The sequence below is a fragment of the Danio rerio genome, chromosome 13, assembly GCF_049306965.1.
Source record: "Danio rerio strain Tuebingen ecotype United States chromosome 13, GRCz12tu, whole genome shotgun sequence".
In the NCBI taxonomy this organism is placed as follows: Eukaryota; Metazoa; Chordata; class Actinopteri; order Cypriniformes; family Danionidae; genus Danio; species Danio rerio.
Genome location: NC_133188.1, coordinates 15,802,712 through 15,826,794, shown reverse-complemented (window position 1 = coordinate 15,826,794; position 24,083 = coordinate 15,802,712). Strand labels below are relative to the sequence as shown.

The 24,083-nt window shown below is 44.2% G+C and overlaps 1 protein-coding gene and 1 long non-coding RNA gene across 29 annotated transcripts in view; both read right to left on the bottom strand.

The window, feature by feature from the left end:
• Window positions 1-2,422: 2,422 nt before the first annotated feature.
• On the bottom strand, window positions 2,423-13,213 carry LOC141377162 (uncharacterized). Its single transcript, XR_012389223.1, has 2 exons — window positions 12,966-13,213; window positions 2,423-9,741 (listed from the first exon to the last, which is right to left on the bottom strand). It is a non-coding gene; the product is annotated as an uncharacterized lncRNA (long non-coding RNA).
• Window positions 13,214-15,561: 2,348 nt separating this feature from the next.
• loxl3b (lysyl oxidase-like 3b) overlaps window positions 15,562-24,083 on the bottom strand; it is a 177,721-nt gene continuing 169,199 nt past the window's right edge. For 17 of the 28 annotated variants that reach the window (XR_012388454.1, XM_073919374.1, XM_005156544.5 and 14 more), the window contains one exon: window positions 22,426-23,254. Coding sequence is in view for 27 of the 28 variants with exons in the window: in XM_073919374.1 (XP_073775475.1) it covers window positions 23,181-23,254 (74 nt within the window). In the remaining variant the exon portion in view is untranslated. Of the gene's footprint in view, window positions 17,282-21,628; window positions 21,782-22,425; window positions 23,255-24,083 lie in introns of those variants that run through there. The other 11 variants (XM_073919361.1, XM_073919368.1, XM_073919364.1 and 8 more) reach the window with 2 other exon arrangements.

Sequence of the window (24,083 nt, the reverse complement as noted above, 5' to 3'; positions counted from 1 at the left end):
CCTATAACCTTGCATAAACCTCTTGGAATGGTTTGCAAAGATGTCTAATGCAGTAGGGACTTTAATGAAGAAACAAATAATTGCCATGTGCATAGCGATATCTGTGCAGGAAACCAGAAAGGAGCCATGTGAGAGAGCAGTGATACAAGGTCCAACTGGTCTAGGTGATTGAGTCTATCTGAGGATGCTCTGGTGAGCTCAGGAGGAAAGGACCATATCTGGATGAGGGCAAATCCAACAGCTGCTAAAGAGGATGCCATTGATGAGGTACCAATGCCTCAAAGAAGCGAAAGGGAACAACTCCAGTGAGGGAAAGCTGACTGGAAACAGAGGAGCCTGAATATTCCAAAGCTCTAAACTACGAAGTTCAACTTGTGGAAGGAGAAGTTTATCAGAGCAAAGTAAAGAGTGATTCTGATAATGTGCCTGAGTACCACATACAGAAGTGCCACAAGTCAAGGGATGATGAATGCACAACTGCAGATTTCAGAACTCAGACTCTTAACCACACATCTCCATCAACATCTTTTCAAAGTTTAATGAAGATGCTGATAGCTTACAAGAAGAGAAACAAGGATGAGCAAAGATCAAGAACAACATTTGATGCTTTTTACGTTTACATATTGATTTTGTTTGCATATTGCTTTCATGGTACCTATACATGATATCACTTCAGTATATTCTACATGAGTGTGAAAACTAGCAGCGAGCACTGAACCAACTGAATACTTATGCTTAAAACTTTATTGTCTTTGATGTGTTAAGAGAAAAACAGAGTACAGTCTTTTACTTCCTTCAAATCAAGGGGGAAGACGTTTGGCTGGACTTCTGTCAAAGTACAGTGGCATAATCTAGTCAATTGATAACAGCTATGTGGCTAATATCAGTCACTAGATAGAGGTAATTAAGAGAACTGGATTATGAAATTGCACTTTGGGGTTAAAAGACAATAATATTAAGACTAAAGTCTTAAGAGGAGGGATTGAAGAAGATTTCTATTCTCTCTGTGTGAAGTATTTTCTAAGTGTAAAGCAGTTAATTTTCTCTTCACAAAATGTATGTAGTGTTTGCAGCAAACATGCCAGCCTGTGTTAAAAATACAGTGATATGTCTGTGTAAGATGAGTATGCCTACAGGAGCAACACCAGGAGAAGGCTGAGTGACTGATTGTGTAGAATAACTGAATATGTAAAGCACTGATTATATAGGTTAAATACTTCTATGAAGCTATATGTGTCAGAAGTTAGAATGAGTAACATATTATTAAGTTATTATCCTATCATAACAATGTATGTAAACACTTAATCCTTTTGCATAAGTTGCATCTATACTTTGCTGACATAGACCTGTAACATCTCTGCTGACATGAGCTAGTGGGCTGAAAGCCAAGAATAGCAGGACCCCTTAGACTAGAAACCTATTCAAAAATGGTCAAGAGTTAAAAAGAGACTTAGGGGTGTGTCAAATAATCCTGTATAAAAATTGTAACAAACACACTGAAACTTCAGAAGGTGCAGGAGAGACTTCAGAAGGTGTCCAGGAGAGACTTCAGAATGCTCTGGGGTCTGCTCTGCTCTTTTTCTAGCCGGCAGCTAGCTCTCTGCAACTCTCACATGGTCGCCCACTGAAGCTAAGCAGGGCTGCGCCCGGTCAGTACCTGGATGGGAGACCACTTGGGAAAGCTAGGTTGCTGCCGGAAGTGGTGTTAGTGAGGCCAGCAGGGGGCGCCCAACCTGCGGTCTGTGTGGGTCCTAATGCCCCAGTATAGTGACGGGGACTCTATACTGCTCAGTGAGCGCCGTCTTTCGGATGAGACGTTAAACCGAGGTCCCGACTCTCTCTGTGGTCGTTAAAAATCCCAGGATGTCCTTCGAAAAAGAGTAGGGGTTTAACCCCGGCATCCTGGCCAAATCTGCCCACTGGCCTCTGTCCATCATGGCCTCCTAACCCTCCTCATATTCAATTGGCTTCATCACTGTCTCCTCTCCACCAATCAGCTGGTGTGTGGTGTGCGGTCTGGCGCAAAATGGCTGCCGTCGCGTCATCCAGGTGGATGCTGCACACTGGTGGTGGATGAGGAGATTCCCCCCCCCCATTGTGTAAAGCGCTTTGAGTGCCCAGAAAAGCGCTATATAAATGTAACGAATTATTATTATTATTATTATTATTATTCTCGGCTTTATTATGGAGAATAAAGTCTATTTTCTGATATTCAAAACCTCTGGTCTGATAATTTGTAATTAATGAGAAGTCAATATTTACGACAGCGGACACGGTAATCTATTCATTTAGAAAAAGGGAATTTAATTGCTACTTCTTGTGAAGTAGATTAATCATTCAAAGTTTTAAACAACTTATAATATCTAGGCAGGGGAAGCTGTATTTCAGTGACATTTTCTTGTGAGGAAAACAATACAATTAATTTGATTATAATGGAATTTATTGACTAGTCAGACGTAACGAACAAACAAATGCACAAACATACATTAAACACGGAACAAAGGTAAACCACGTGGAGATATCGGGTCTATACGGGACTATAAAACATGTACGAACAGAGAGAGATAGCAAAGCGCAGAAATACAAATTTCAGATAAAAGAGTGAAACAACTTTCAGTTCCACACACCATTAAGGATCACCAAGATTATAAAAAAAAACACCTTTTTGATAAAAGGGGCACAGCTTATTCGCATAACTAAAAAATACCTGGGCTTTCATGTCTGGAGGTCTCTCTCTTTATGCAGGTCTTTTCCTGATGAAACTCCTTTTGACTTTCCCTTCTTGATGCGTGGAGTTTGTAATGCAGTTCGGACGAACACGATTGCAAACTTTAAACTGAGTTTACTTTTGCCGGAAAATAAAGAAAACCATGGCAGGAAAGTCCATGCGGCTGTGAAGAGCCGTGTGGCCTGAGGGCCACCGTCAGATGATGTTCTTTGTTCGGACCTTTCTCTGAGGATGTTTGGGGAGAAGTCTGCTTATACCAGCGGGTCATGTGACAACCCGTTCAGCATTCTGACCAATGATTTCAGTACAAAGTTCGAGCGGGAACCCTTCCTTTGTCTCAAGGCTGCTCGTATGCAAATTTAAGTGTCCGCCTAAAGCATGCGGACAGGCATTTAATACAGGGCTTTAAAGAATAAAGCAATGCGAGTTATGGTCTTGCTCTATGCATCATGTGTTGTAAAATGTCAGCCGAAACCCATCGGTACCAAACATGGGGGGTTTAAAAGTACATCAAGATAATTTTTCATATCCTTACAATATTATGCTTTACAAAAGTCTAAAGGGAACATGCATACAGGTTATAAGAGAGGTTACACAGGTAAGAAAAGTCAGAAATGAGATACAAAGTTTACAAAACATAACACATTAGTTTTGTACTGGTTCAGGATTTGATGAGTTCATTTTCTTTCTGTCGGAACAGCCTCGTGGGGTGTGTGTGTGTGTGTGTGTGTGTGTGTGTGTGTGTGTGTGTGTGTGTGTGTATTTGGGCAGGAATGTCTTTGAAGTTCCCTGCTTATCTCTCCAGTCCCCCTGAACAACTTAAGCTGTCACGAAAATCCAGACTTCTTGGAGCCAGGAGTCGTAAAACCCAAGCGAAATACTCAAATCAAAAAGTAAATATCAAATACTAAAATCAATAAGTAATTTTATCTTTGGACTGTACGCTACAAATATCCCCCCTTTCGCAACGAAGGAGGTTCGGAAGGAAAACCTTGTTGGTTGAGATTTAACTTGACGTACAGGATGGGTTGGAGGTGAGTTTCCTTCGAACTCCGTTGCTGGGTCGATGAGTCGTGGCTTAGACTCAAGCAGTGTTAACCTGGTTTCTTCATGCTCTTTTCCCCCTTCCTGGTTTCACGCAGGAAAGCTTTGAGGGGGAGGTCAGGGGTGCACTTGTCCACTGGTGCTTGCATCTTATTGAATGGCGAAGTCCTTGTTTATGTGTGCTTCCCGGCTGTCGGGAGGCACGGAGTGGTAGTTGTCCCGCAGTTTTCCAGAGATGAGTGATAGAGGAGTACAGTTGTGAGGTTGCAGTGGTCTTCTGGTGAGACTGAGGTACAGGATCGTGGCTGTATCCTGTGTAGAAAGGAAGAAAGAGAGAGAGGGAACAGGAGAGAGAGTAGGTGGTGTCTGTGATGACTGTGCTTGGCTGGGCATTCCACTGTGACACTGGTTGCAGGGTATCTACCCCCTTTCCTGGCTTGTGGCCAAGCGTTTGTTACTCTGGTTGTGATACGTAGGTTTGAGGGTTGGCTGCTATGCAGCTGAGCGTATACAACCAGGAGTCTTTGCCCTTCCTGTGTGATGTTGGTAGTGCAGGGGGGGGTGCCTCTGTCCAAGTTGTTTACACCATCAGAAGATATGCCATGGTCTGGGCTGTGTCGTCGCTGCTGAGAGACACTCTACCCATTTGGTGTACTGGCATATGAGTTCAAGGGGAAAAGAAAGCGAAGGAGAGAAAAACACAAAAAAAAAATTGTTGCTCCTTGTGAGCCCATGGAAGTGTCCCGCCCGATCCATCTGGGTGTCTGATCATGAGAGAATGGTTTCTCTGTGATTCTGTGGTGCTCGGTGAATCAGCGCCCTGGGCATGTTTTGCTGTGTGCAGGGTCAGTACATTAGCATTACCCCCCTCTGGCTCTGAGGCAGCACGAACTGTGGTGCGTGGGGTCTTCAGGGACAACCCAAAAATGATTCACACGCACCTGTTTTTTTAAGTTGTAGGAGGTGTTGAGTGACATCTGTGTTGAAGCTGAGGTCAGACAGAAGGATCGGGTGGTAGGTGGGGTGAGTGGTGGAAACAAAACAAAAACAACAAGAGACAAAGTAAAAGTAAAAATAAACCTGGTCTGACGTGAGGAGTCAGACACCTACGTGGTCGCAATGTCGTTTGTCGACATTTGTCGGGCTGGTGAGATTGGATGTGGCAACTGTGTTCTGTTAGGCAGGGTTGTTGGCTGCCGGTTACTGCTGCCAGATCTCTGGGTTTTGGTTGGGTGGTGACCATGGTCCACCGTGTGATGCACCTTCTTGGTAAGGGCATCGGTCCAATCATTCAGGTCCTTGTCAGTGCCTGAAAGTTTGAACTGTTCTTATCTTTTTTCTGTAGGCAACCATGATGTAGTTGTCAGTGTTGTGGTCGCCTACTTGGGAAACAGAAAAGTGTTGATGTTTCACGGGCTTGTGGTGGGCAGTTCTGAAGCCTTTTGTTTCCACCCTGGGAGGTGGAACGTGAAACAGAGTCTAGCAAGTTGGAGTCTGCAGCTAAGTGCACTCTGATGTCATGGGCTGCTGTGCTTTGAAGGGTTGCAGTGTTGACTGCCATTTCTCCATACTGCGATGTTTGTGGGAGTATCTATCGACACGGGCTGTGGGCATACCTTGGCACGCATTCTCATCCTAGTACTTGGAGTACTTGAATGCCAGGTGGGCAGAGGTGGCTGGGGTCCATCCTCTACGGTATTGCCAATGGTCTGTCAGTTGTACAGTCTTGGTAAATAGCTAGGCCGTTGCCCAGTGTGGGTTTGTGGCTTAAGGTGTAACGCATGTCAATACAGTGGCCCCGGGGGGCCATCTGCCGCATAGCCGTACTGGCGTTAGTCTTTATGCCATCCTGGATGTGCTGACTGTTCAGTAACATGACAGGTTGGTGGCAGGTGTCTATGATGGCTTTTGTACTCCAAAGAAGTTAGAGAATAGCTTTTGAAATGGTACCCACTGTGCAGAGCGATGTCATCCTACAGTCTTAGTATTTGTCTTCTGGCGCAAGGAGTGTTTTACTTGCATATGCCCAGACGTTGTCTCACTTCAGTCGTGGCCAGCTGTTGACCTTCCGTCAAACAGAAAGACAGCCCTTTTTGACAGAGTGGTCACAGGTCGAGAAGTCTTTAAACAGTTCTTAATAACGTGTCTGGAGTAGATGCACCCACTTAGGGAGCCGCTCAGTTCAGAGACCTTGCTAGGCGGTAGTCTTTGCGCTAGCCACAGTCAACTGTTGTAAGACATGGTCTATCTCCTTTGAGTGGCCAGACACGGTGGTACTTTCATTAAGGATGTCATCAACGTAGATGAGGTTGCCTCTAACATAAGCATCAGGATATGTTTTGTTCAGGAGGGTGTTGCTTTCGGCTGGTGGGGCGGGGACCACATCAGGCGTTTGGTAGATGGTTGGTCCTTGAATTCTGGGCACTTCCTGTTCCAGTGGTGTCATTGGCCCTCGTGACAATGGCATTTGCTGATTTAGCTTTCTGTAGTCAGGCACCCTTTGACGCTGGGCTTGAGGACGGGCCAGATGGGTGCCAAGCAGGTTTTGTTGCATAGACCGATGTCCTTTTCCCAGCATGGAGTTGGTTATTTCCATTTGAAGGTCAGTGTGACTTGCAGTCTAGAGAGTCTTTAGCGAGGACACCGTTGTAGTCATACAGGATGTGCTGACTTTTGTCGGTTGACATCATCCTGCGTGGCCTCAGCATGTCCGTCCTGTTGAGGAAAGTGCCCTGTCTTCATCCATGTTAGTGATGGGGTGACAAGTGGCTGGGCACACGACTAGGAGTTAGTCCTCAGTGAGCTCACTTCTGCCTACCTGTCATTTGTTTACTGGTAAGACAGACGCGAGTGTGGCGATCTTAAATGGAACAGTATAGTCTGTGTTTTCTAAGCTCCCCTCTGGTGTCGGTGCATGTAGGGTGAGGCCACTAATTGGCCCAAGAGTTCAAAGTCATGGAACTCGTAGCTGACCAATCATCCCAGTAGGTAGTCTTTGGGGATTTTTAAGTCAGTTGCCATGCAGCTATTACACAAGACATATACTGTTCATGAGGACAGTTCAATTTAGAGTATGGCTTCCAGATTGAGGCCCAGTTTTATGCCTTCTGTTGTTGGTTGGAAGAAAACCCAATGTATGGTTTAGAGTTCGGCCTTTCGTATGGAGAGCCATATAGAGCATCTGTTTGTATAGGCTGGCACCACAGAGTCTTGTTTGATGATGACAGAGCAGGCCTCTGGCATGGTCTGGCCTGAGTGGGGCTTCTTGAGGGTGACAGCCATCGTTGTTGGCTGTGAGAAGTGTGGGTGCCTATCACCGGTCGTTAAAGGTGTCTATATATATGCCTGAAGATGTATCAGGCTATTAGCTCTGATGTGAACATCGTGCGGCGGGGCCGTGAGAGTTAGGACGGGATGGGTCAACCATCCGCCGTTCCGATTCAAGTTCAATGTGCAAATGCTGTTGGCAGTTGTCATATGTGAGAGTTCAGCATTTGGACAGTAGTGTGTATGCTTGTTAGTTGAACAGAGGAGTGTCGCACAGTGCGAGGCTGATGGCTGCTGGGTTGTCTGCTCACAGTGCAAGTACAGTGTCATTCACAGTCCGGTTATTCAACATTAAGCCCTTTGAGGCCTGGGACAGCAAGCGTTGGGGTTGCTAGCTGGTTTGAAGGCTGCAGAGTAGCGACCTTGACCCCGTCTATGTTGTTGAGTTTGGGTTCTCCCGGGTTCCAGCAGTTTCCCGCGACCTCAGTGACCTGACAGTCTGTTGGGGTTGACCTGATTTGCACCATCAGCCTGCCTGGTTGGCAATTAAGTGTTCGTTTTAGTCTCTGAGCTCTTGCTTTGAGTTACTCATACAGGAAAGATGACATTATTGTGAGGTCTGCTCCTGTGCTGATGCGTGTTTTTCATCTTTCTTTCATCTCCACGGTTACAGCCAAGTAGCGCGTTGTTGCCACGCCATTTTGGTCAGGTTCCCCAAGAGTTGAAGTGCAGGGGCCTGAGCAGTTGTTTGTACGCAGGTGTGGCTGGTTGGTGGGCTGTGGCTCAGGAAGTAAACAGACAACCAGACCAGTGTTTTCTGGTACCTGAGGTTGCAAGCATGGTGGCACTGGCTGCTTCTTGGGGGAAGCGGTATGCTGCAGTTAGATGTACAGTCTTTAGCTTGTGTTGGGCTCACAGTACTCTGCGGGGATGGAGCAGAAAGCAGGTGTTCAGGGGGGTAAATGGTTTTAGACCCCCCTCTAGTCATAAGGAGTCTGGCTTGACTTCTTGTGGGGCCCCCTTCAAGTTTTTCAGCAGTTCTGCTGCTCCTGACACCACTGTGCTGTTGTTTGGTGTCAGGTTTTCACCTTTGGCTTTCTCTGGCATGTAACTAGCTGGATGCTGGTTGCTTGAGCTCCTAGCGAGTGCAGGTTGGCCATTCTTTGGTTGCTGTTAGGCTGCTTGTGGAGAGTGGCTTGTCCCAGTGTGTCTCTGAGCATCCTGTCTGGTGTTGGGACATGCGCCTTCCTGGCGGTGCTGTCCTCTGCTGGCGGAGAAAGGCTTTAACTCACTGTTGGAAGTCTTGCGGCTGGGAAACAGTAGCGTGCCTTTTAAAGTCAGCTCCGGATGAGATTCTGAGACAGGGTAGCTTGTAGGTGTTTGACAGTCTTTCAAAGCAGTCTTTGTTTTAAACAGATTTTATGAGCTAAACTCTGCCGCTGTTGGGTGGTCAGGGCGTGGGGGGGGGCATTGCCCGAGTGCGGGCTCACCACCTAAAGCAGGCTTTTGAGAGAGAGAGGATCTGGAAGGTGAACTCCTCCTATGTCCGTGGCTCATTTCCTGTCTTGAAGTAGGGTTGGTGTAGTCGACTGCAGTATGCTTGTGAGGTCTCGTGGCTGTTCTGAGACCCATGGCGACAATCAGTCCTTACTCTGACACAGGGTCAGGTAAAACACTCTAGTAAGAGCTTTTGCCTCGGCTCGTAATCTGCTTTGATGGCACAGGGCTGTTGATTCAGGAAACTTCTTGCCTCACGGCTCAAAGTAATTCTTAGCAGATACAATTTGTCACAGAGAGTGGCATTTGGCCTCGTCTGTGTAAAAGTCAATGTCTTAGAATTAGGAGTGCGTGTCGTCACCTCCAGCAGGGTTTGGGGTGAAAGTTGGCCTTTCCCTGTCCAGCTGGTTCAAAGTCTTTGGTTGACAGATGGTGTCTGTCGTGGGGGACCCCATTGGAGGGAGTCCTGGCCCTGTGTTGCTGATGGGCGTTGCTGGAAAGCTGGCTGGCAGGGGCAGTATGAGTTGGATTCACCCCCCTCTGCTGGTCTATCCAGTCTTGACTTTTGGGGCTGACTGCGGCACTTCCCCTTTCGGGTAGTCACATGGGTTGTAGGAATGTGACAGTTCTGGGTGAACTCGGTCAAGTTCATGCTTAAAGTCTCTTGGTTGTGTTCAGTGTTGGAATTTTGCTAGGGCCCTCAGCCGTTGACTTTAGAGGCTTTGACCCGAGCTTCACTGTCTTTAGTTCTGCCCTTTACAATAGTGTTTCAGCTTTGTAGCTTTACACTCATTTCATCTTTGGCTTTCTCCTCTCGTCGCTACTTGTGTCCGTTGTCTGCTTGTAGCTCCATCGGGGCGCGCTGTAGTCCATCCATTTGCTCCAGAAGTTCGGCGTCCTTTTCCCTCGTCGTCTTGCAGGCGTCCTGGGCTCGCTGCTCCAGCTGGTTGTGACCCTTTCCTATGGATCTGGCTGGTGCAAGGGTGAGGTGTGTCAGGACCCTGGAGAGTTGAGTCTGGGCTTGGCTGTCATGGCTCCGGACTAGGTCGTTCGCCCTCAGCGGATTAATGCAGACGTCCAGCTGTTCTCTGCTTGGCCGCTGCAGCTCCATGGCGTCGTTGGGCAGGAGGTTGTGGGTTAAAGACTTAACCAGGCCTCCAGTTGGTCCCAGTGAGCAGCGGGCTGTACGCACTTGACATGCTGGTCTGTTGGGTGAGACAGAGATCACAAGGGAGAGAGAGAGAGACCCACATGGCCAAATCGAGTGGATGTTAGCATTGTGCTATATTATTAGTCTGACAGGGTTGTCAGCTAGGGGGTATGTGCCGGCTAGACGTTGGTCCTTCTAAGGATCCACTGGGGATCGTACAAGGATCGTACTGGCCTCAAGGCGCCAGGCTGTGCAAATTATCAATCAATTATTTAAATCACCCTGGTGGTTCTCAATAGCGTGGTCTCTGAGCAGGTCAAAGTAACTAAAAATAATTAAGTAAATAAAATAACAGTAACCCAAAAAAACAAAAATAAATACATAATACTAACGATGTTAGACAAAAAGGCACCTCGCTCGGATGAACAAGTGTACAGAGAAAGATATGAATAAAAATAAAACTAAAAGACAGACAAGGATGCGAAGAGAGAGAGAGAGAGAGAGAGAGAGAGAGAGAGAGAATAGCAAATGCCTATGGGCATGTCTAAAATGTTTGTTTTATAGTCCTGTAGTGGGCTAAGTTTAGACTAGGTTTTACATGCTATTTACACTTGGTGGTGAGTGAAAGGCATTCAGATGAAGGTCGCAAACGCGTGCTATCTGGCTAGACTTTCCCCAACTCCTACTGCAGTCGCTATCAGATCACTTGCCTATAATGTAACTCGGTTGTGAACTCACACAGCGTAGGCTTTTAGCACAATACATAGCACTCAAGGAAGTCACTGACCGCCTGGCATGATTCAAAATTGGGTTTTGCCTGATGATTCTGGTGCCCCTCTAGGCCTGTAGAATGAGGTGGCCAATCTCACTCAGGCGGGCACGTGTGTGGAATCATGACAGGGTAATTAACCAAGATTGACTGTATGCCAGTGGGCACGAACAGTGCTTCTTGGAGTACGATTGCTGATGCCACTGTGATCCACACAAGCCAGAGTGACAAAACGCCAAGGTATCTAACGCATCCTTCAGCAGGGGTCAGTTATGTCAGACAGATGAACCCAATCTTTTGATCTGCAACTTAAATAACCTGTACGCTTAACCACACAAGCACAGAGGACTCGGGTCCGGATACGGGCAGTGCTATGGATCTACCATTCTGGGCGAGCCAGTTGGAGTAGGAATCTTAGTATGCTGTAGTATCTGATGGATAGAGAAGGTTATCACCCTGTGATGGAGGGAGGCTAAAGGAAAATTAAATCGGCATAAAATAATTTAAAAGAATAATCATAATAATCCCCTATAGGTAAAAGCAGTACAGGACGGCTTAGAAAAAGTAGAAAGAGTGCCTTAGTATTCAGGGGCATCTACAAACATTAATGGGTTAGCCCAAAATGTTTTGATCAGATGTGGGATCTATAGATCGATAGCTCTGAATTTAGCTTCAGACTAATACTTGCCCTTATATAGTAATACTTTCCCTATAACCTAAGAGGTGAGAGAATAAATAAGGCATGAGGAAAAGATGGAGTAGAAAAATCAAAAGGGAAGAAAAACTATGCCTATTAATAATAATAATAGAGAGATTAAAGGCTATTACCCAAATAGCAAAACCAACAAAATTAAAATTAAACATGACCTAAGTTTAGAATAGATTATTGGGAACTTGATTAAAAATCAAGTAATAACAAAATAAACTGGACAACGGTATTAAAATGAAAAAGACAGAAGGCAGAAAATTAATAAAAAAATCGAAAGTAACAAAATAATTTATAATACCAAAAGAAATAAAAACAGACCAATAATCTATACTTAGGTGACTAAACTATGGTTTGGATAAAATGATAACAGGGAAAATAAAATGCTTAATCGAAATTAAAACAAATTAACTCCAAACTGTTTGACCATTTCAGACCACTTAAGACACAATGGTGGGCGGAACTGATGTGAGAAGAGCAGAAGGAGACAGGGGGAGATGTTTCCGAGTTGCACTTCACATTCGGTTAGCCTTGTGCTAAAGTTTGTTAATGTTACAAAATGTGAAGGGTTGGTTTGCTTAAGCTTTAGCTGGTGTTAGCCGCTAGCAAGTTGTTACGAGTTACGCTTCGCATCCGGTTAGCCTTGTGCTAACAGTTTGGTAATATTAAGACGCGAAGGGTTAGTTTACTTAAGGCTAGTCGATAGAAGCTAGCGAGTTGTTTTGCCCTGTGATGTAAACCGCGTCACCAACTCTGCCTCCTGAAAGGCGGATCTTATGCTTTGGGGTGGTGACTACGTCATTCACGCATGCGTGCGCGCACACGAGTTACGTGGACAAGGAGTCAATGAGCGCTCGAAGACCCGATTAATGAATGGAAGAAGCTCTCATTCATAACTTGATATGCGGCTGACTTCACAAAGGCAAAGCGCGAACCACTAAGATTCGCATAAACGGTCATTATATCATGTTGCCGTAACATTGATAATAATATTCGACCATTACAATTAGACAAACAAACATAAAATGCAAGACGTCTCTCGAGGCGGTGCACGTTTGTACACAGATTTGGTCCGGACGAACATAACTGAAATATGGGAATTCACATCCATATCAGATTTTGGTACCATTTAAAAACACACAACAATAACGGTTTATTCTTAATTAATAATATTCCGGCTTAAGCTTCAGTCAATTTGATCAAACAATTACATGATTGTATATGATCATGCTCCCGCGACCGAGCGGACTCCCAGATTATGTATATTAATTATCAACAATAACGAAATATTATTAATCATTAATATTCCGGATCAATTTGCTAATTTGACCAAACAAACACAAGCAGAACCGCCGCTCTTCCGAGCGGACACGGTAATGTATCCATTTAGAAAAAGGGAATTTAATTGCTACTTCTTGTGAAGTAGATTAATCATTCAAAAGTTTTAAACAACTTATAATAGCTAGGCAGGGGAATCTGTATTTCTGTGACATTTTCTCGTGAGGCAAACAATACAATTCATTTGATTATAATGGAATTTAATGACTAGTCAGACGTAACGAACAAACAAACGCACAAACATATATTAAACACGGAACAAAGGTAAGCCACGTGGAGATATCGGGTCTGTACGGGACTATAAAACATGTATGAACAGAGAGAGATAGCAAAGCGCGGAAATATAGATTTCAGATAAAAGAGTGACACAACTTTCAGTTCCACACACCATTAAGGATCACCAAGATTATAAAAAAAAACCTTTTTGATAAAAGGGGCACAGCTTATTTGCATAACTAAAAAATACCTGGGCTTTCATGTCTGGAGGTCTCTCTCTTTATGCGGGTCTTTTCCTGATGAAACTCCTTTTGACTTTCCCTTCTTGATGCGTGGAGTTTGTAATGCAGTTTGGACGAACACGATTGCAAACTTTAAACTGAGTTTACTTTTGCCGGAAAATAAAGAAAAGTGTGGCGGGAAAGTCCATGCGGCTGTGAAGAGCCGTGTGGCCCGAGGGCCACCGTCAGATGATGTTCTTTGTTCGGACCTTTCTCTGAGGATGTTTGGGGAGAAGTCTGCTTATACCTGCGGGTCACGTGACAACCCGTTCAGCATTCTGACCAATGTTTTCAGTACAAAGTTCGAGCGGGAACCCTTCCTTTGTCTCGAGGCTGCTCGTATGCAAATTTGAGTGTCCGCCTAAAGCATGCGGACAGGCATTTAATTCAGGGCTTTAAAGAATAAAGCAATGCGAGTTATGGTCTTGCTCTATGCATCATGTGTTGTAAAATGTCAGCCGAAACCCATCGGTACCAAACATGGGGGGTTTAAAAGTACATCAACATAATTTTTCATATCCTTACAATATTTATGCTTTACAAAGGCCTAAAGGGAACATGCATACAGGTTATAAGAGGGGTTACGCAGGTAAGAAAAGTCAGAAATGAGATACAAAGTTTACAAAACATAACACATTAGTTTTGTACTGATTCAGGATTTGATGAGTTCATTTTCTTTCTGTCGGAACAGCCTCGTGGGGGGGGTGTATTTAGGTAGGAATGTCTTTGAAGTTCCCTGCTTATCTCTCCAGTCCCCCTGAACAACTTAAGCTGTCACGAAAATCCAGACTTCTTGGAGCCAGGAGTCGTAAAACCCATGCGAAATACTCAAATCAAAAAGTAAATATCAAATACTAAAATCAATAAGTAATTTTATCTTTGGACTGTACGCTACAGGTATATATATATATATATATATATATATATATATATATATATATATATATATATATATATATATATATATATATATTAGGGATGTACAGATAACATATAATTCTTCAGACTTGGAGCTATAACTTCAAAAGCTATAACTTCAAAATTGCAAGGTGATTATAAACCTATATTCACGATTTCACATAAATCAGCATCCAAAAAAATACATTACTTTCTTTACTTCAAGGCAAATTGTAATTCCAAAAATCCCAAAATGGGATTTAATCCACAGGCAAGTTAAATATATTTAAACAAGATGAAAATGAAAGAGCTAAGGATTGAAACCAGCTCAAATGGTCTTAAAGAAAACATGTTGCAGTGATGTACACATGTACAAATATGTCATGTCCGAAAAAGCCTTTTTTAGAGGTGTATTGACAGTTCAGAGCCACCGTACAAGCGAACAGCTAAATATAGATAGTACGTTTAGAAAATGCAGCACAGATTCATCTTATTCTTTTGAACACATTTAGGAGCTGCTTGTCAATAAGAAAAAGCTTCTGCGCTCGTTCTTGCTGTCAATTGCGGGAAAAATTATTGATGAAAAGTTTATGATAAACCAATAACTGCAGAGGCAGAGTTCCCATCAGAGTCAGATTTTCATACAAAACCTGTATTGAGCTGACTTTATGGCAAACACAGAGCAGAATATAAAGACAGAATGAGCGGCTAGTCGAGAGCCTCTATGACTAGATTCACCTCTAACCTCTCCCCCGTGCTACAGTGTGTGTGTGTGTGTGTGTGTGTGTGTGCGGTGACAGCTCGCGCGCTTGTTATAATCAATATGAATATTCTGATCAAACTGAATACAATCTTACATCAATAACACACGGCAAGCAACGCATTAATAATAACAAATAATCAGATTATAAACAACCGTTATGTTTACACAAGTTGTAAAATCTGCGGGTCCTTTAATGCACTGGGCTGCAGTTTGGGGTTTGTGTGAAGCGGAGAGGGAGAGAGAGAGAAAAAGGAGGAGTGGTTTTTGGGCAATGAGACTTTTTTTCAGTTGTTGTACCACACGGAAATAAATATTTTGGACCAAGTTACATGTGTACTCGTTCATTTAACGGCTGCATATAAAAGAGAAGGCAGTTCACCCTGAAACTAACATTATTCGGCCATGGAGTAAGAAGTTAATCTCCCCTGATATCTCAAACACAACAAAGAGACACAGCAGGAAAGGTTTATACATGTAATTGTAACAGAAATTAGCTCATTTTATGAATATTAATAATCAACAATAACGGTTCATTCTTAATTATTAATATTCCAGCTTAAGCTTCAGTCAACCTGGTCAAACAAACATATGATTGTATCTGATCCTGCCCGCTCGACCGAGCGGACTTTCAGATTATGAATATTAATTATCAACAATAACAAATTATTATTAACAATTAATATTCTGGATAAATTTATTGTAACTTGACCAAACAAACATAACTAAAGCTGCCGCTCTTCCGAGCGGACACGGTAATGATCTATTCATTTAGAAAAGGGAATTGTTGCTAGCCTACTTCTTGTGAAGTAGATTAATCATTCATAAATTTTAATCAACTTATAACAGCTAGGCAGGGGAATCTGTATTTCAGTGACATTTTCTCGTGAGGCAAACAATACAATTAATTTGATTATAATGGGATTTATTGACTAGTCAGACAGATAACGAACAAATGCACGGACATACATTAAACATAGAACAAAGGTAAATCACGTGGAGTGGTCGGGTCTATACAGGTCTAGAGAACATGTAACAACAAAGAGAAATAGTAAAGCGAGGAAATAGATATTTCAGATAAAGAGTGACAAAACTTTTAGTTCCACATGCACCATTAAGGATCACCAAGATTATAAAAAACACCTTTTTGAAAAAAGGGGCACAGCTTATTCGCATAACTAAAAATACCTGGACATTTATGTCTGGAGGTCTCTCTCTTTATGCGAGTCTCTTTCTGATGAAACTTCTTGATGTCCTTCTTGATGCGTTGAGTTTGTAATGCAGTTCGGACGAACACGATCGCAAACTTTAAACTGAGTTTACTTTGCCGGAAAATAAGAAAACGTGGTTGGAAAAGTCCATGCGACGTAGAAGAGCCGCGTGGCCCTCCAAGGGGCCACCTTTGATGGGTTCTTTGTTCGGACCACTTTTCTCAGATGTTGGGGAGCAGTCTGCTTATACCTGCGGGTCACGTCACGACCCGTTCAGCGTTCTCGACCAATGATTTCAGGACAAAGTTTGAGCGTGAAACCTCTCTTTGTCTCTAGGCTGTTCGTATGCAAATTTTGGGTCCTCCCGCAGCCTAAGGACGGTTTTTAATTCAGGGCATTGAAAAATGCAGGCCGTGCCTGTTATTATCATGCTCTATGCATCATGTGTTGTAAAATGTCCAGGGCATTCTATTGACACCAAACACTCTACAAGTACATCAACATAATTCCCATATCCTTACTTCATTGATGCTTTTAAAAAGGCCTGAAAGTACGAATGTGTATAGTCTATATCAGGGATTGTACACATTACAAAAGTTAAATGTAATTAAACAAGAGATTTGGGTTCTAAATGTCTTTGTTTAATTTTTGAGGATTGTCTTTTGTCTGTGAGTAGAACGCTGACTAAAGATGTTTTTTTTTTTCTTATCTTATCTGCCATGTTCTTTTGAAGTTGGCAGAGAGTGGTTTAGGACCGTTCTGTGAAGTCTCCCAGACTCGTTACATGTCACCAGGGATTTCTAAGCCAGACTTTTCGTCACCAAGTGATTTGAATTGTCCTGTAAATTAAACCCAGACCGTTTTCATGGAATGTTAAATGGAATGTTTACCTCCAGATTGCAGGTTACAACATATGTTACCAGTTATGTTACATAATATTTTTCCAGAGGCGATTTAAAGCAAAATACACAATGACACTCAATCTAACACATCTACAATGATAAGGAACATGGTTACTTACTGAGTTATTAACGCACAGCAATACCACATGAAGAAATGACAGACTTTGAAGGAATAAACAGTGTGAGGAGAGATCCATTAGAGTGCACTGGACAAGTCTGAACATGTTCCGCCCACGCGAGCGCGGCAGGCAGGTCTGTACAATTACGTAATTTATCGGTTTAAAGATATCGGCCTAATTTAGACATTGGATCAATAACCATAATCTTAATAGCGTTTATTGGCCGATATGGCCGCTGATATATTGTGCATCCCTAATATATATATATATACTTTATTTACAACGTGAAGGTGGTGTATAAGGTGCTCTTCTTCAGTGTGAGGTGCTCTGGTGCTCCGGGAAGTAGGTGAAGGACAGTGAGTAGTCGGGTGCAGGATCGTCACGAGCTGGAGTCCGCTACGGAGAGACAGAGAGACAAGCATTAGCACAGGGAGTCATAGAAAGAATGAAGCTCATCTTCTCCTGGCGTAGGTTGGGCTTATATGCCATGTGATCGCTCGTTACATCCCCCCCCCCCCCCTTAGCGTCGTCCTGGTCCTGGGTGTCCTGCGGAGGAAAGGTAGAGTATTGAGAGGGGGGGTAGAATGTTTTGACAGACCTGCCCATCCTGACCATAGCCTTGAGAGCCCGTCGGCGTTTCCGTGGGAGGCCCCGGCTCGATGTTGAACGGTGAAATTGTAATCCTGGAGCGACAGGAACCATCTGGTGACTCGAGCGTTGTTATTTTTCGCTGTTGACATCCACTGTAGGGGAGCGTGGTCGGTCACCAGGGTAAATCCTCTGCCTAGGAGATAATACCTGAGCTCCAGGATTGCCCACTTGATCGCCAGGGCCTCTTTTTCCACCGTGGCGTATCGGGTCTCTGCAGGGGTAAGCTTCCGACTCACGTACATGATGGGGTGTTCTTCATCGCCGTGGACCTGGGAGAGGACCGCGCCCAGGCCCGAGTCGGAAGCGTCTGTCTGTAGAATGAAGGGACAGCCGAAGTCAGGTGCGTGCAGTACCGGTGAGGATGTGAGTGCCTTCTTCAGGGCTCGGAACGCGCCATCCCTTTTTGGTCAGGTCTGTCAGAGGGCTGGCTATGGATGAGAAATTGGGAATGAAACATCTATAGTAGCCCGCAAACCCCAGAAATGCACGTACCTGGGTCTTTGTGGTGGGTTGTGGAGTTTCTTGTAGTGCTCTGACCTTGTTCCGTTGTGGCTGTATGAGACCTCTACCGATGTGGAATCCGAGGTATTTGGCTTCTGCTAGACCCAGGTGGCATTTCTTGGAATTAGCTGTGAGCCCAGCCCTACGAAGATCAAGGAGCACCCTCCGTAACCGGGATAGATGTTCCTCCCATGACTCGGAGTGGACGATTAGGTCGTCGAGGTATGCTGCTGCATACGGCTGGTGGGGTCTCAGCAGGATGTCCATCATTCGCTGGAATGTGGCTGGAGCCCCGTGGAGCCCGAAGGGAAGAACCCGGTATTGCCAGTGCCCACCGGGAGTGGAGAAGGCGGTTTTCTCCTTGGCGCTTTCACTTAGTGGTAATTGCCAGTAACCTTTGGTGAGGTCGATCGTGGATATGAATCGGGCTCCACCCAGCCGATCCAGCAGCTCGTCCACCCGAGGCATGGGGTACCCGTCGAATTTGGATATTTCATTCAGCTTCCTGAAGTCGTTGCAGAAGCGGAGGGTGCCGTCGGGTTTGGGGACCATCACTATGGGACTGGACCACGGGCTACGAGATGGTTAGATGATTCCCAATTTCCTCATCTTTTGGATCTCCTCGTTGATAGCCAGCCGGCGAGCTTCTGGTACTCGATAAGGCCTCTGCCGGACGATGGTGCCAGGTGGGGTGATGATGTCGTGCTGGATGATGGTGGTTCGGCCCGGTTTTTCTGAGAACACATCCCTGAACTGACCGACCAAGGCTTGCAGCTCCGCCTTCTGATTCGGTGATAGTTGCTCACCTATATGGACAACGGGAGAAGTTTCTTCTGAGAAGGCAACTAGATGACCTGGAGCTGCAACCCATTTCTTCATCAAGTTTATGTGGTATAGTTGTTCTTCTCTTCTTCGTCCCGGCTGACGGACTCGATAGTTTACCAGCCCTACCCTTTCTACCACTGTATATGGCCCCTTCCAAGATGCCAAAAACTTCGAGGTGGTGGTAGGTATCAGGATCATTACCTTGTCCCCTGGGTGGAACTCTCTGGGTTGGGCGGGCCGGTTATATAATCTCTGTTGGGCGCGCTGGGCTTCGGTCAGATGTTGTTTGACGATGGGCATGACTTTTTCTATTCGTCCTCTCATGTCCCGCATGTGCTCAATCACTGACCGTTGTGGGGCTGGCTCTTGTTCCCAAGCTTGACGAGCCACGTTCAATAGCCCTCGTGGTTGGCGGCCGAACAGCAATTCAAAAGGAGTGAAACCTGTAGATGCTTGGGGAACTTCTCTGATTCCAAAAAGCACGTACGGGATCATGAGGTCCCAGTCGCGCCCATCCTCTGCCACCACCCTGCGGAGCATCTGCTTCAGCGTCTTATTAAAGCGCTCCAAGCCATCAGTCTGCGGATGATAAACGGATGTTTTTATTTGCTTTACCTTTAGGAGGCGGCAGAGGTCTGCCATCAACCGGGACACGAATGGGGTGCCCTGGTCGGTCAGTATCTCCGCTGGTATTCCTACTCGGCTGCATAATAGAAACAGCTCCTTAGCGATTGCCGATGACGTGGCTTTTCTCAGGGGGAAAAATCGCTTCTGGATGTCTGGTGGCGTAGTCGAGGATGACAAGGATGTGTTCATGACCCCGGGCCGACTTCGGCAAAGGCCCTATCAAGTCCATGCCAATGCGGTTGAAGGGCACCTCAATGATGGGTAATGGTATCAGAGGGCTGGGGGGGTGGTCGTTGGGGAGACGTTCTTTGGCAGATGTCGCATGTCTGACAATACCTTTTGACTTCTCCATCCAACCCGGGCCAGTGGAAACGATCTCTGATCCTTTTAATCGTTTTGGTTGCTCCTAGATGTCCTGCCATCGGGTGAGTATGTGCCAGTTCCAGAACCGTCTCCCTCTTGGTCCTCGGGACGACCAATAGCGTCTTCGTTTTCCCCCGCCTCTCTGCGACACAGTACAGCAGACCATTTTGTACAATAAAATGTGGGAGGGGGTGAGGGCTGGGAAACCGTTCGTTACCGTCTATGATCCGGACTTGTGGCCAGCAGTGTTTCAACGTTTCGTCTTCACGCTGTGCCCTTCCGAAATCGCCACCTGCGGTAATCTGTTGAAAAAGATCATAGTACAGGTTAGCCGATGATGACTCACCCCCTCTGTCGCTCTCGGTGGCCATCAGCGCTGGTTGGCGGTCCCGTTGAGCCCGTCCCTTGTTGTTCTTCTTCGGACGAGCCGATCGAGCCTGATGGTGGGTGAGGAGATCATCGAACCCCGGCCAGTCTCTGCCCAGAAGAAGGGGTACTGGAAGATCTGGAACCACTCCTACTTCGATGCGCCAGCTGCCCTACTTCGTCGCTATGGTGACTCTCTGGGAGGGTACGTGGCGGGTATCACCGTGTACGCGAGTAATTGAGATTCGGCTTTTCCCTTCCTGATGGAACTTCAATGTTTTTGGATGAACTAGGGTTATTGCACTTCCTGTATCCAATGTGGCCGTCTGCGTTTTCCAGTCTAAGCATACTCTTCGGGTGGGCGCTTCGGGAGGGACGTTGCGATGTACCACGCACCCTGCCGTCCAGGCCGGGGTCGAGTGTGATGTGGGCTCTGTGGGCATCGGCTCGTCGACTGGGCTGGGGACCGCCGGTCTGCTGCCTGGTCGTGCTGTGCCCTCCACCGGTCGCCATGGCGCATTTACCCTCCGGGGTGGCAGAGCCGCTCTCTCCCCAGTCTCCCGGGCCACGTGAGCTTCCGCCAGCTCCACCGCCTCCACCAAAGCGGCCAGCGAGTCGGGGTTCCTCATGCTGGTAAGTGTGCGGAGCCGTCTGGGTAGCGCCCTCATCATCTTTTCAATGACCACTTTCTCAGCGACCTGGACTGCGGTAGGATCTCCTCCCAGCAACCATAGTCTTCCCAATCGAGATAAATTGGCTGCTTGGGTACGTACCGGCTGTTTCTCATCATATGACCACTGAGAAAATTGTTGTGCTGCGCTTATATTGGAGAGTCCCATTCTGGCTAGTATCTCCTTCTTCAATGCTTTATAGTCATCGTTTTTCGGTGTCTCTAATGCGAAATAAGCTCGTTGAGCTTCTCCAGTCAGAAATGGTGCCAACATCCTCGCCCAACTTTCCTTCGGCCATCTCTCTCTTTCAGCGATTACCTCAAAGGAGTGCAGGTAAGCATCAATATCGTCCAGGTCGCTGAGTTTAGTGATAAATTTGTGAGCGCTTACCTCAGGAAACTGGCTGGAACCGGTCGCTTGGCGGAGCTGTTGTTCCATTCGGTCTTGTCTTGCGGTGAGCTGTTCAGTTATCACTTGTTGTCTTCTTGAGATTTCCGCTAGATGGCATACTACCTCTTCGATCGACATGACTCAGGAGGGGATGACAGCCGAGTAAGAGAGCGTGAGTGAGAGAGAGAGAGAGCGGATGCCTGTCTGTAAACAGAAGAAAACAGAAAAAAATTCAGTGGTTATTTCTTCTTACTGGTAAGTGCTGTTTTCTGAATTTTTTCCCTCTGAAAAAGCGTGCATTCTCCACCAGTTGTAGCGAGGCAGAGGGAAAACAGCGACACAGTTGGATAGGTTTACAGACAAGTCCCCGGAGGGTGCTTTATTTACAACGTGAAGGTGGTGTATAAGGTGCTCTTCTTCGGTGTGAGGTGCTCTGGTGCTCCGGGAAGTAGGTGAAGGACAGTGAGTAGTCGGGTGCAGGATCGTCACGAGCTGGAGTCCGCTACGGAGAGACAGAGAGACAAGCATTAGCACAGGGAGTCATAGAAAGAATGAAGCTCATCTTCTCCTGGCGTAGGTTGGGCTTATATGCCTCTCCGCGTGATGCCGTCCAGCTGTGAGCGATCCTGGCTTGATGATGGTCCAGCTGGGTGAAATTAGCGACCAGGGCGACGTGGCATGTGATCGCTCGTTACAATATATATATATATATATATATATATATATATATATATATATATATATATATATATATATATATATATATATATAGGCCTATATATATATACATATATATATATATATATATATATATATATATATAGAGAGAGAGAGAGAGGGAGAGAGAGATTTATATAGACTGTCATAAATAAAATAAATCCCAAGTTTGAGTTTAAAATAAATACCAGGTTTAAGCATCCTCTACACATTTTAAAGCACATTTTTCTCTGAAAGAAACTTCCATGGACCAATCTTAAAATATGTCATTGCCATAGTTTGTCTCAAAATGGTAAATATATATTTTTTCTAAGACACGTTTATAAAAATTACTTAAAATTACTCAAAAGGCCTATAAGTGTTAATCAGAGGTCTTCGATATATGTTATAATTTTTACCATTAATTTTAATGCCTCCCAACACTTTACATATCTTTAAATAACACTTTATTCTCCATTTGTAACAGAGTTGCACATGACATGCAATGTTATTTTTACTGCAGTCGAACACATGAAGGCTTATACAGTTCAGTAAAAATACAAATCAAGAACAATGTAAAAACATAACGGAAGCTTCAACGGGAAAGCTGATGAAAAGTGATCTAAAAGTAAAATAAGAGTCAGAGCTTTGAAGCATAACATACATTTTGTAACAGCTTTTAAACAGGAATGCTCAAATCCGGAGTATGAAACATTCAAGTACTTTTGACGGGAAAGCTGTACATGAAGAGTGATCTGAAAGTAAAATAAGAGTCAGAGCTTTGAAGCATAACATACATTTACACTTTGTAACAGCTTTTAAACAGGAATGCTCAAATCCGGAGTATGAAACATTCAAGTACTTTTGACCATTTTACAAAGAGACATCGGCTGTGACGCGCCCACAAAGCTTTAAGAAAGCAAGCACTACAGCAATGCATTGTAAACTCATAGAGCAGGCTGTTCCACTGATGGCCTGAGCAAATGTTTATTTACATCGAATCTTCACAATGCCGAAGCCAGAAAATCAGTAGGCCAGAGTGTCTTTTGGTGTTCTGCTTTTGATTTAAAAATTATTCTGAGGCTTTCCTTAATTTCAAAAGATTATCAGATGATGGCTGGTTTGAAAGAATAAATAGTTGTTACTGAATTAACCTACATGTTAGATAGTCTGGGTATGCTAATCAGCTCAATCTGTTGCTTGTATTATGAGATCTGGTTGTTCAGTTGTCCAGGATATTTCTCAAACTTCTTCTCAGCCTCTTCGCTGAATGCGTCTCCTGAAATTGAAAGACATAAATGAACATATTTTTCAGTATTTAAACAAAATGTTCCATTTCAAATGATTTTATGTAACTTCAGTATTCAGAATAGCATAGTACCATAATAAACTAATATACAGTTAAAGTTTGAAACTTTGAAACTTTCACAGTATGCCTGATAATATTATTTCCTCTGGAGAAAGTCTTATTTGTTTTATTTGAGCTATAATAAAACCAGTAAAAAAAATTTTTTTTAATTTTAAGGTCATATAAATGTAAAAATTTTAAGGGATATAAATTATTAAAACTATTATGTTTAGGTATGTGCAGAAAAAAAATCTCTCCATTAAACAGAAATTGGGGAAAAAATAAACAAGGGGCATAATAATTCAGGGGGGCTAATAATTCTGACTTCAACTGTACATCAGCCTGTTTTTACAAGGTAATAAATTCTTAAACTCGCTAAAAGTTATATCGACCACAGAAAATTTGTGTAAAACTGGGTTCAAAATAACAATTTTAAAAACGTAATACAGCACCTACATGTTGATTTTCTCATTTGAATAAAAGTGTCTGCTAAAAGAATACATGTAATATGTAAATTTAATTTACAATGTAATATACAATTTGTATATTTTATTTTTAAAGCTGGCTTTTAATGTGATTTTTACTATTAGGATAATCTGAGATAATTTTGACTGCTAGCTCTTCAAGTTTGGCAGCCAATTTTTGTTTAATATATTTAAATAAAAATCAATTGATGATTTTGATTTTGTTTGATTTTGAGAGTAGAGTAACTAAAATGTAACAAAAAGACCTTTTTAACTTTTATTTAAAATTCACAATG